At 27.5% G+C, this 13,254-nt stretch overlaps 2 protein-coding genes and 1 pseudogene across 2 annotated transcripts; all 3 read right to left on the bottom strand.

Moving 5' to 3' along the window:
* Positions 1 to 104: 104 nt before the first annotated feature.
* Positions 105 to 1,523, bottom strand: LOC108693528. The gene is made up of 3 exons (XM_018202530.1): positions 456 to 1,523; positions 279 to 365; positions 105 to 212 (listed from the first exon to the last, which is right to left on the bottom strand). Exons 1-3 carry the CDS (start codon positions 1,521 to 1,523, stop codon positions 105 to 107), a joined length of 1,263 nt encoding a protein of 420 aa, XP_018058019.1.
* A 5,083-nt stretch (positions 1,524 to 6,606) lies between these two features.
* On the bottom strand, positions 6,607 to 8,388 carry LOC108693574 (putative gustatory receptor 28b). The gene is made up of 3 exons (XM_018202592.1): positions 7,336 to 8,388; positions 6,781 to 6,867; positions 6,607 to 6,714 (listed from the first exon to the last, which is right to left on the bottom strand). Exons 1-3 carry the CDS (start codon positions 8,386 to 8,388, stop codon positions 6,607 to 6,609), a joined length of 1,248 nt encoding a protein of 415 aa, XP_018058081.1.
* Positions 8,389 to 11,129: 2,741 nt separating this feature from the next.
* LOC108693527 lies at positions 11,130 to 12,569 on the bottom strand (annotated as a pseudogene).
* Positions 12,570 to 13,254: the final 685 nt, after the last annotated feature.

Here is a 13,254-nt window from a genome sequence, read left to right as displayed (position 1 = left end):
TATATATATATATATATATTTTGTGTAAGTATTTTCATAACATTAAAAAAGATAATATTTTTGCTATTTAATAATATATTTTTCACTATTAATTAATATCTTTTTTAGAAAATTATTTCTGTACCATTACTTGCTAACCCTCCATTGCAAATTGGCGTGGTAAGCAAGAATTGTAATAAAATTAATACATATGTAGTTACGTTACCCACTATCTAAAATCAAAATTATGAAAGTAAACAATACGTATTGAATTAAGAAGCAAATAATCACCCACTTACTGCAGTGAGAAGAGTAGCATCCATAACGAAACCCTTTGCGGAGAATGCATTTCCGCAATGCATTATTTGCAAGGAAAACAGTTGTAACTGTAACACGTGAGATTAAATTTAAACACGAAATTACTGTTATTAACTCTACAAGATTTCTTTTAAAGATACCTTTTTTTTTAAAATTACCTCGTTTTTTATTTGTGCATTTGAAATATTATTAAGTAAATCGTGAACGGTGGTGCCAATTTTCATGGCCTGGTTTTTACCGATTTCACAGGCCCATACTATCAACCCTATTTTTATAGAGTAATATGTCATAATCATTAACAAATATATATCATAAATCTCATTGCTCAGATGGTTCGTTAACGTGCCACTTCTCCAATGCACTATATAAAAATATAGATAGAAAGTGAGTTCGGCAGATGTCATAACTGTAGTAGCAAGGAGTTGCAGACAAAAAATCACGTTTAGCATTTTCACTGTATCGCTGATCACCATATGCTGTTTCTTCAAAACTTTAAGTTCCATTAACAGAAATGGATTTCTACGCTCGTAATAAATTCGCTTCAGGAGAAATGATTTATCGTTTATCACATGCTTTTGCAGATTTATCAGATTATCGTCAATTCTTTTGAAGCAAGCTTTTAATATACAAACACAATTCATATATAGCATATCCATCTGAAATACTATTAGATTAAGATACGGTACAAACGCTTTGTGCCAATTATTGGAATCCAACGTATAACAATAGAACATCGTTAGTCCCATTAAATAGATGAAACCGAAGATATCCTTAGTATGGATCAATTTAGATAGCTTTTGATATGAATTGGTAGGCAATTTTGAAGAGATATTCAGTATAGTCTGGAGCAAGTGCATTCGATGACCGCTTAAAATGTATGTAATGATCGCGATAAAATTACCGAGTATATAAAAACAGTTACGCTCAAGTGTCTTAGGTATTCCTCTGAATTTGATCGTTCCAGCAATGTCAATCTCATAAAGCACTTCTAATTCGTAAATGCAGAGAATACAGAGGACGACAGTTGGTAATACGTAACGCTGTTTAGAAGTTTCGAAAATTGAACCGTTGATTTTGTATGGGAATATTCCAAGAATATTGCAGAAGGTGAAGCAGGGATACATCAATGATTGAAAATTCGTAGCATGAAACAATTGCCATTTTTTCCACTTTTTACACTTTTTACACTTGATGCATTCTTGGAATTTTGTTGATAAATTGAACATTATTGGCAGGATATAAATATACAGCACCTACATTATATGCTGTGCTGCACAAAATGATTAATTTTTATATTATAATATTAGTATATTTTATATATATATATTGCGACAGAGAATTTCTTTCTAAATATATTCTAATAAATACATAAACTAACATAGACTTTTTTTGGATCTACACTCAGAAGATTTCAGTTAATAACTATGAGTTGTTACTATCTTGAAACACTAATGTCGTTTGTTAGTAGAAAGTAACCATGGTGTTCTTCGATCGATGATGATTAATTACCTTTGTGCATTGTGAATTAAAGAGTATGGTCAATGCGATGTTACAAATGCTTTAAAACAATTTTTGATTGGTCAATTTGTAAAATTCTTTTTCAACCAAACGCTTCAACCAAAGCATTTAGTGAGACTTTGACCGCAGCCAAAATGTAGCAATTCTTGCTTAATTAATATTACAAAACATGTATTATAGTTCATACGACTTATTTTCTTGCGCTAAATAAATAATTAATAAAATATTAAATATTAATAATATGAAGAAAAAAATGTATTCTAATGCTATAAACAAATTAAAAAGCAATATATCCAGATATATTTTTATTAATTATCATTGATATGGCATTGATGAAAAATAAAAGCTTAATACCTTTCCATATTTTTGTTATAATATTAAACATTGAATCATTGCAGATTGATGCATTATATTTTGAAAAGAAATTTGAAACATTAATTTAATATTTTCTTACATATTAGAAATGCATTCAAAATTGTATTATCTTATTAACATTGTTACTATGTTTTAATTTCGTAATGAAATAATAGGTAGATTACTCAAAGCTGATAATTTTCACAAATGTTATCATACCTCAAAGTTATACATGAAATGAGAAAGAGAGAGAAAGAAAGAGGGAGAATAAAACGGTTTGTTTTTGTAATTGAATATTATATATGCATGATATAAAGATCTGTATGTAAATATATATATTATTTATACACATATTCTCATACATTGAAAAAAGAGGGTATCTTGACTATTTAATAATATGTTTTTTTTATTAATTAACATATCTCTTTTTTGTAGTATATTTGCAACATTATTTATTAGCTCTTCGTTGCAAAAATTTATGGCAATTATGAATTGTATTAAGATTAGTAGATATACATATAGTTACGTTATCTATCTATTATCTAAAATTAGAATTATGAAAGTAAATAATACAATTGAAAAATAAATAATATTCACTTACCGCAATGAGAAGAGTAATATTCACAATGAAATTCTTTGTAGAAAATGCATTTTTTGGAGGGCATTATTTAAAAAGAAAACGGCTGCAATTGCAACATGTGAGGTTAGAATATAAGTTAAATACAAGATTAAAAATATTATAACTATTAATTTTGCTACATATTTGTTTCAGTTAAAGTAGTTTTTAATAAAAAATTTCTTTTTTTTCTATTTATATGGAATAAAATTATTGAACATATAAAAAGTTACGATCAAAATAGAGAAAACCAGGGATGAAAGTAACGATTTTGCTACTAAAGTCTCTCATCTAAATTATACTTTTTTTAATTTTAGAAGATAGATTATCACTTCTCTACTTATCATTTAGTATAGTTGTTATTAATAAGAACAATTCAAAGAATGATTTTTTAAAATAGTTAAACATGCTTTCTTTCAGAAACTATACTGAACTAGAAATTATTTTGTTACTTGTTATTACAGCCTTATTCTTACGGTATGTTATAAAAATGACTAAGAAGATTGTATATTTATATATAACACATTTATATTTATAAAATAACTTTTAAGAAAGTATTTAAGGAATAGAAAATAGTTTATTACCAATCGATCTGTCTTACCAATCTATAAACTTATAACTATAATAGTGATCATTTATCCAAATAAAGCAAATGGACAAGAAGGCATGCTATTTAAATATACACTTAAATGTTTAGAGTCATATTTACAAAGTATTTACAAAGTATTACACTTTTAGAATATATAAGAAAAGAAAAATAAGTATATTATGTGGGCATTCCATGCACTGCATTCATTTTTTTAGAACGATTATTGGAATAAAATTCAAAATATAAGAAGAAAAAATAATTAACTTCGTTTTATTAGAAAAGAATCAATTTGTTTTCTTCTTTTTTTTGTTTGATTTATTTTTTATTTTTGTTTTTTTATTATTTATCATGAACAAATTTTTTTGTATTAAATTAACTTTTTACTTCTTTAATTTTCGACTTTAATTTTTATTGTTGTAAATGTATTAGTCGTTATTTTCTTGTGTATTTCTTTTCTCTGATTTTCCAATTAATCGATCTTTGATTTGCAATATGTTATTTTTGTTCTTAGATAGAATTTCTTCAGATATATTTATAAATATTTTAAATATACAAAAGTTAAACATGAAAATAAATTTTAATTTATTATTACACGAATATATAATAAACAAACAATAATAATTAACAATTATATAAATAAAATTAATATAGTATTTACAAAATAATATTGAATTGAAACATTACTTTTGATGTGATTTTTTAACATAAACGTACTGTACAAATAATTGATCAACTTAACGTCTCGTGCTTTGAATAAAATCAACCAAAGCAGTCAACATGCTTGCTATGAAAACATGCTTGAACTCATTCATTTGTTTTAGATATAGATTTGCAATGTTACATTTGTTTTCTATGTTATTTCTTCCGTGGTCTCCCTTATGCTTTTGAATTTGATTGAATCGTTGCAATGTCAATCTCATAAAGCACTAGCAGCTCATAAACATAGAAAGGATAAAAGCTGATAGGTTGTTTGAAAGTATCGAAAATCAAATTGTTGATTTTATATGGAAATATTCCGATTATGCTGCAAAAGATAAAACAAGGACGCATCAGCAATTGAAAGTCTATAGTATAGAATATTTGTCTTTTTTTTTACTTTTTTATACTTAGAATTTTATTGACAAACTGAGAGCATTATCAACAAAATGTGTGTATACAAAAATCTATATCATATATTGCATTACCTAAAAATGATTAATAATGTTTATATTTATATTAATTTTATTGCGAAAATTTCTTTCTGACAATACGTAAGTAGATTGAATTTTAATAAATACATAAATCGACATAAATTTTCGATTAATCTACGAGATTGATATTTCGATTAATCTGTCAGAGAATTTCAATCAAAATCTTCAAATGCTGCCTTAAAACACTGTCATTTATTGCTATAGTAAGTAGCTTTGTTTTTTGATCGATAATTATTATTATATCTTTATAATATCTAATACTAAACAACTAAAAGCTTAGTTTAACTTATTATTTTAATAAATTTATGACAAACATAAGTTGTTATTACACTTGTTAACAACTATTAAAATTCTTTGTATTAATATAAATATATTAGCACAACTCAAATATAGAACGATTTTACACTTTTTTATTTTTTAAATGTGTATATGATATTGAATATGCAGCAAACGAGTAAATTAACTCACATTATTTATCTTTTTAATATTTGTATCAAATTATCAACTTATAATTTAATTATTTATTTATTAATTATTAATTATTTATGTATAATATTGTGTACATTGTAGATATGATATTGTATACTTACCGATTAAAGATTGCAACACTTTTTTTTAATGAATTTCGGAATGCAGTGTGTATCTGCTCACCAAGCAATTAGTTCTTACTTATGAAGTAAGTAAAAATCAATTGTTCGGTGAATAGGATGCATTACGAAAACCATAAGAAAAAAATCTTTTGCAACCTTTTGGTCGATGAGTGTACAAAAATATCATTAAAATACGCTACTGTTAGAAATGTAACCACGCTTTCTTTACATGTAAATGAAGCTTTCTTTACATGTAAATGAAACTCGTGGTTATAAATGAAATTAAATGAATGATTTAATTAAAAATTAAATTGCAGTAGTTACTTAAATGAAGTGAACGTGTACATTAAATTTATGAAATTTAATGTACTTTTAATAAAATTTTGTGAAAAGTACATTAAATTTCATAAACAAATTTTCATAAAAAATATATTAAATTTATAATATAATATCATGAAATTAAATTCAAATTGTGTAACTTAAAAGTTAATAAAATTTAAGAACATTTTTAACAGTGTAAGTACAAGAATATCATTAAATTACGCTGTGTACATTGCAAAACACTAATATTGTCGCGAAGGTCGTGAATAACAAATGTAATATCATGAAATGAAATTCATCAAGCTATAATGCAAATGCAACACTATTATCTAGAGTAGAATTAGTCGACTTTTTTATCTTGATAGATGAAATTGTTAACATTTACGTCATGGTCTACAGATAACATAAATTAATAGAAAATCAATTTTCGTATTTTAAAAATGGCAGAGATCGGATTTTACATATGAATTACATTATTGTAATAATACATAAATAATACATAAATTAAATTAATTGCCTTAAATTTTTTATTGATAAATAGATGGCAGATAATAAATATCTCCAAGTAACTGTTTAAGCAGCCCGTTAGATTTTTTTATATTTTTGCGTTAGAAATCTTAATACTGACTTATTGATATTTATATATTGATTTCTTTTACTTTAATGTAAAAGCAATAAAAGTATAAATTATTACATGATCTAATTATAGGCAAAAATAAAATTTTTTTATAAATAACATCTGAATGTTTTACATTTAAATGTCATACATTTAAAACATTGATGATAAATAAAAACATGTTAAGTTGCAAAGATGTTAATACTCAAGTAGTATAAAGTATAATTTCAATTTAATATGATATTGTTTAAATGTAAATTTCATGATTGTTTAAATGTCATGTAAAACATTATAGATACATTAACAAAAAATTTTTCGTTTTTAATATAATATTAGATTTAATATTAGATTCGTTTTATAATTTCTTTTTTTATTGCACTTACATTAAAATTAAAACAAATCGATATAAATATTAATAAAGTATAAATTAAGATTTCTACATACACATGTATATATATATATATATGTATATATGTATATACGTGTATTTTATTAAAACATTCTAATAAAAAATTTCAGTGAATTATTTGTGTAACATTTCTGGCAATTTCATTATCGCAATAATATTTCATTTTAAAAAATTGCATTAAAATTAATAAATACGTGCTGACGTTACCCACTATCTAAAATAAAATTAAAAAGATGAATAAATCACTTAAACAAATAAAATATAATGAATAATAATTTACCGCAGTGAGAAGCGTCGCGTCCATAATAAGACTCTTTGCAGAGAATGTATTATCGCGATGAAGAATTTGCAAGGAAAACAACTGCAACTGCAACATTAGACCGTAAATTAATTAATAACCAAATTAGAAAATGCAATTATAAATTCATATTATTTTACATATTAAATGTAAAATATATATATATATATATTAGATACTATAAGGTATACGGAGAAAATTTCTTTTAAAATTTATAGTTTAAGTTTAAGTTATTTATAATTTAAGAATATGATAGTTGTGATACAATACAATATTTTAAAGATTTTTACTATGCAATAAAATTAATTAAACTTTTATACTTTATTTTATACTTTATTAATGAATGAGAGAAGTTTACATTGAAATTCTTCAAAATACAATGTGTCTCACGACTTTCATATTTGCAAGGTAAATTCTAAGAAAAAATTCTCTCCGTGTGTATGTACACACACACACACACACACACACACACACACACACACACACACACACACACACACACACACACACACACATAAATATTACATTTTTTATTACCTCGTTTTTTATTTCATTATCGTCAATACTGTTAAGCACATCATGAACAGTGGTGCCAATCTGCAGAGCTTGATTCTTGCCTGTCTCACAAGCCCATATTATCAACATTATTTTTATAAAATAATGCATTAAAATCATTATCAAGAACGTATTATAAAGATATTCTTCTACATTAAACAGGATTATGCCTATTTGCCAATACAATATTTGATAGTAGAGAATGAAAGTTATCCGGGTAAAAGTTATAATTACAGTAGCGAGGAGCTGTAAACTGAAAATTATGTTCAGCATTTGCACTGTATTACTAATCATCAGGTGTTGTTTTTTCAATGCCCTTAATTCGATCAGCAATAATGGATTTCTTTGTTTGCAACATATTTTGTCGAGACGATATACCATCATATACTCCCGCATATTTTCCAAATTATCATTGATTCTCTTGAAACAAGCCTTTAGTATACAAACACAATTCATATACAACATATCCATATAAAATATCAATAGAGTAATATATATTATGTAAATTTTGATTATAAAATGCATATTCATCTTGTAATATATCAGCATTTCAAGAAGTAGGAACAAGGATCCTAAGAGATCCTTAGCGTGAATTAATTTAGATAGCTTCTGGTATAATTCCGAAGGCAATTTTGATGAAATGTCTTTTACGGTTTGAAGTAAACGCATTCGCGGTCCGCTCAAAATGTACGTGACAATCGCTATAAAACCACTGAATATGTAGAAGCAACTATAGTTGAGTATTTGGGGTATTTGATATCCACTTCCAAACGAATCAAATATATAGAAAATATATAGAGAGTACAATAAAAAAATGATGCAAATACAGATAACGATGGTTGAAAGAATATAACGAGGTGTGGAAATCTCGAAGACCAATGCATTAATTTTATACGGAAACATTCCAAGCATGTAGCAACATGTGAAGGAAGGATACATCAATGATTCAAAATCCGTAGCGTGAAATAGCTTCTGCAATTTTTTCTGCATTTTGCCACTGGCCCGTCTTTGCAATTTTGACAATGAACTGAACATAATTAATAATTTATGAAAGAATAGTTTAAAATTATTAATTATTTTATAAACTTTATCAACAAGTGAAACGTAATTACGATAGCTTTATTCTTGTTATGTCTTTAAAATTTATCTCCTTATACAGTATACAAATACTGTATACTGAACTTTCGATCTACTCACACTGAATTGAAATTTAAAACTACAAGAAATTTTTTTCGCGTCAAATGGAATTCAAAGAATTACTTGTTTATAGTTGTAAAGTAACTATGGCATCCTTCGATCGAAATTGAGGCATAGAACATAATATAAACGAATAATATGTAATTCCTGTGAATTATATATGTATACACGAAGCAAGAGATGTAAACTGTATTAGTAGTAATATAGATTAGTGATTCTTTCAAGGATTCATTAATAAATACAGACCATTAAAAATTCTACATTTTTCTATTTTGCAAATGAGATGTTCGACGTTTCTGTATCATGACTCTTTGAGTTTCAGTCTTTTTGGTCTCACAACATATATGTATATACACATTACATATATACAAATGTGTAATTCAAGATGCAAAAATATTATAATATTTATTTTCTATTTATCCAAAATGTTATTATTAATATTTAATTTCTGAGTTTAATTTACTGATTAATTATGAATTACAAATACTTTTGACTATTTATTAAAATATAGTAAATTAAATTTTATATGCGTGCACGCATAAATATTTTACATACGAATACGATTATATAAATTATGCGTACATTTTGAAACACATTGGCATGTATGTATTGTTGCGATAGGCATATGAGCAAATATAATATTGTAAAATGTGTCAAGTTATTATGATGCAACGCCTTATCTAAATTAGAATTAATAGATTTTTATCTCGACTGATGAAAGTTAACATTTACGTCATACTCTACAGATATACTGTATAGTGGTCACAAGTTCATCAAAGAAAATCAATTTTTGTATTTTAATAATGATAAAAAGATGATTAGATGATGAGACATGAATTTATTATTGCGATAATGCATGTGTCGAATATTGCGTCATTTTATAAATTTATTGTTGATAAATGAAGGATAAATATATCTCCAAGGAACTATTTACATAATCTGTTACATTTTTATATATTTATTGCATATATTATACATCTTAATTTAATATAGACTTATTGGTACTTACATTGATTTATTTTATGTAAGAGCAGTGAAAATAGTAGATTATATATTAGGTGTACAATTTTGCTTCCGCCGTTTTTTTTCCGAAATTCGAGGCTTTATTGTAAAAAACTGATTATACATTTATGATTCAAAGTATTGTCCATCGCTGGCCACTACTTTCTCCCATCTTTCGGATAGCGTACGAACCCCGCGTCGAAAAAAGTGGTCATCTTTTGAGGCTATCCACGAATCAATTCAATTTTTTACTTCTTCATAAGACCGGAAGTGCTGGTCAGCCAGGCGTGTGCCATTGATCGAAACAAGTGATAGTCAGAGGGAGCAATGTCTGGAGAATACAGCGGGTGGGGTAGGACTTTCCATTTCAACGTTCCCAAGTCTTCAACGTTTCTATGTCTTGATCACTTTCGCAACATGGGGTCGAGCATTGTCATGCTGCAAAATCACTTTACTGTGTCTCTCGTTGTATTACGGCCGTTTGTCTTTCAATGCTCGGCTCAAACGCATCAATTACATTCGATACCGATTGCCTGTGATTGTTTTAGTCGGTTTTAACAGTTCATAATACACTACGCCGAGCTGGTCCCACCAAATACAGAGCATGACCTTGGAGCCGTGAATATTCGGTTTGGCCGTCGACGTGGAAGCATGGCCGGGAACTCCCCATGATTTTCTGCGCTTGGGATTATCGTAATGAACCCATTTTTCGTCTCCAGTCACAATGCGATGCAGAAATCCTTTCCGTCTTTGCCTTTCAAGCAGCTGTTCACAAGCAAACAAACGCCGTTCAACATCTCTCGGCTTCAATTCGTACGGCACCCAATTTCCTTGCTTCTGAATCATTCCCATGGCTTTGAGGCGTTTTGAAATGGCTTGTTGAGTCACTCTCAATGATCGTTCCAATTCTTCTTGATTTTGACATGAGTCTTGCTCAAGTAATGCCTCCAATTCTGCATCTTCGAAAACCTTCTCTCTTCCACCGCTATGCCGGTCTTCGACGTCAAAATCACCGTTCTTGAAGCGTTGAAACTCACAACACGTTCTTTCATTAATAGCGGCCTCACCATAAGTATTTGAGAGCATTCGATAAGCCTCAGCCGCAGATTTTTTCATATTGAAGCAAAAAATCAAAACCTCCCGCAAATGACGAGAATTTGGCTCGTAAACTGACATTTTCAATCGAGAATAATTTTATGATGCAGACACAAATCGACTAATGTTTCTGGGGTTATGTTGACAGATGCCCAAGTTTATTGTATGACGTCTATGATCTATTTCGACCACCACTTACCGCTAAAGCCATCTATAGGAAAACGGCGGAAGCAAAGTTGTACACCTAATATAACAGATCTAATTATGCTAAAAATTAAATTTTTCTAAATTTATCTAATATGTGCCAAATGTTTGTGGTTATCGCCATGTCGTGATCCATTGCAAATGCTAACGTTTCATTAACCTTGCCGTTTACTTCATCAAGAAATGAAAATTGAACCTTGAAGCGCGTGTGCAACTTCTGTGTTGTCTAGGAATACTAATAAAATAGATATTTACTCATTTAATGACATCTTTTCATTTCAGTGAATGTGTGTAGTATTTGTGGCAATTTTTTCCTCGCAATAATATGTCATGTTCAAAAATTACACCAAGATTAATAAATATGTGCTGATGTTATCCATTATCTAAAACCAAATTTTTTAAAAATGAATAAATCACTTTTGATACATAAAAATAAATGAATAATAATTTACCGCTGTGAGAAGCGTCGCGTCCATAGACTCTTCGCGGAGAACGTATTATCGCGATGCATAACTTGTAAGGAAAACAATTGCAATTGCAACATCAGAAAATTAATTAATAACAAAAATTAATTAATAACAAACTTGCAAAATGTAATTATAAATTTATTATATGTAATGTGTAAATATCACATTAGAGATTATATAATAATCATTAAAATTTATAAATTAAATTACATTTTTTTACTTACCATTTGCTTTCATTAACATCGATACTATTAAGCACGTCATGAACAGTGATGCCAATCTGCAGAGCCTGATTTTTGCCGGTCTCACAAGTCCACACCAACATTATTTTTATAAAATAATATATTATGGATATCGTCAAAAATATGCAATAAATATAATTGTCTACATGAAAAATGAATATGCTCATTCACCAATATAATATATAAAAATAGAGCATGAAAGTGGTCTGAGTAAAAGTCATAATTATAGTAGCGAGGAGCTGCAAACTGAAAACCTTGTTCAGCATTTGCACTGTTACTAATCATCAGATGTTTTATCAATGGTTTTAGTTCAATCAGCAAGAACTTCTTTGTTTGTGGCCGAGATGATGTATCTTATCATCCATCGCATGTTCTCCAGATTATTATTGATTCTCTTGAAACAAGCCTTTAGTATACAAACACAATTCATATACAACATATGAAATATTATCTGGACGTATAATATAAAAATCTTGATTATAATCGAATTATAATCGGATATTATAATATGGATACTTGTATTGAAATATAATGGCAATTGAATAATAATAAGGAAGAAAGAACCTAAGAGATCCTTGGTGTGAATTAATTTGGATAACTTCTGATATGATTCCGGAGATAATTTTGAAGAGATGGTTTGAAGCAAACGTATTCACGGTCCGCTCAAAATGTACGTGACAATTATTACAAAACCACTGAGTATGTAGAAGCAACTACGGTTGAGCATTTTGAGTATTATTTGATACTCCCAAAAGTATCAAATATATAGAGAATATATAGAGAGTACAATAAAGAAACACAGGTAACAAACAAACAAAAAAGAATATAACGAGGTATGGAAGTCTCGAAGACCGAAGAGTTGATTTTATATGGAAATATTCCAAGAATATAGCAAAATGGTGAAGGAAGGATACATCAATGATTCAAAGACCGTAGCGTGGAACAGTTGCCATCTTTTCTACATTTTGTCATTGACTCGTCTTTGTAATTTTCACGACGAAGTGAACATGATTAGTAGGATGTCACTAAAGAATAATCTAAGAATTATTAATCATTTTACAAATGCATTTCATCGTCAAGTAGAATGTGATTGCGAGGTCTTTATTTTTAAGTGTTTTTAGAATTTGTTTTTTTACAATGAATATGTGCACTGATATGGATTCTTCACTGTCAATCTACTCACATTGAATTTTAATTTAAGACTGTAAGAAGTTTTTACATGAAATGATAAAAATTTTGAAAGAATTTCTTGTTAGTTATCAGATAACCATGGTGCTTTTTAATAAATATTTATCATTGTTCATAAATACTTATCATCATTTATTAGAACATAAAAGAATAATATGTAATTGGGACATGTGCATAAATGAAGCAAGAGATATAAATTACATTATAGATGTACATCAGTGACTTTTTTAAGAATCCATTAACAAATCGTTTTTATACTCTTATATTCAAAATTTATTTTACAAATGAGATGTTTAATCTTTCTAATTATGATAGAGAAATCATAATTTTTCGAGATTTAATCTTTTTGGTTTTACAGACAAACAATATGTACATATGCACATATGTACATTGTACATATACAAATGTGTAATCGGGATGCAATAAGATTAATAAAATTGCTATTTTCTACTTCTATAATACATAATGTTATTCTTAATTCCCCGAACTTTATACAGATTGATTAT

This window comes from Atta colombica, unplaced genomic scaffold, assembly GCF_001594045.1.
Source record: "Atta colombica isolate Treedump-2 unplaced genomic scaffold, Acol1.0 scaffold92, whole genome shotgun sequence".
NCBI classification, from domain to species: domain Eukaryota; kingdom Metazoa; phylum Arthropoda; class Insecta; order Hymenoptera; family Formicidae; genus Atta; species Atta colombica.
Note: the sequence above shows the minus strand (reverse complement) of the source record. Positions and strands in the feature narration are given on the sequence as shown.

Coding starts and splice junctions, on each gene's coding strand:
- LOC108693574 (XM_018202592.1), bottom strand. CDS start 8,388: ATGTTCAGTTCATTGTCAAAATTGCAAAGACGGGCCAGTGGCAAAATG. Junction 6,868..7,335: donor ATAATGAAATAAAAAACGAG/GTAATAAAAAAT, acceptor CTAATGTTGCAG/TTGCAGTTGTTTTCCTTGCA. Junction 6,715..6,780: donor ACGCGACGCTTCTCACTGCG/GTAAATTATTAT, acceptor ATTTTATTTTAG/ATAGTGGGTAACGTCAGCAC.
- LOC108693528 (XM_018202530.1), bottom strand. CDS start 1,523: ATGTTCAATTTATCAACAAAATTCCAAGAATGCATCAAGTGTAAAAAG. Junction 366..455: donor ATGCACAAATAAAAAACGAG/GTAATTTTAAAA, acceptor CACGTGTTACAG/TTACAACTGTTTTCCTTGCA. Junction 213..278: donor ATGCTACTCTTCTCACTGCA/GTAAGTGGGTGA, acceptor TTTTGATTTTAG/ATAGTGGGTAACGTAACTAC.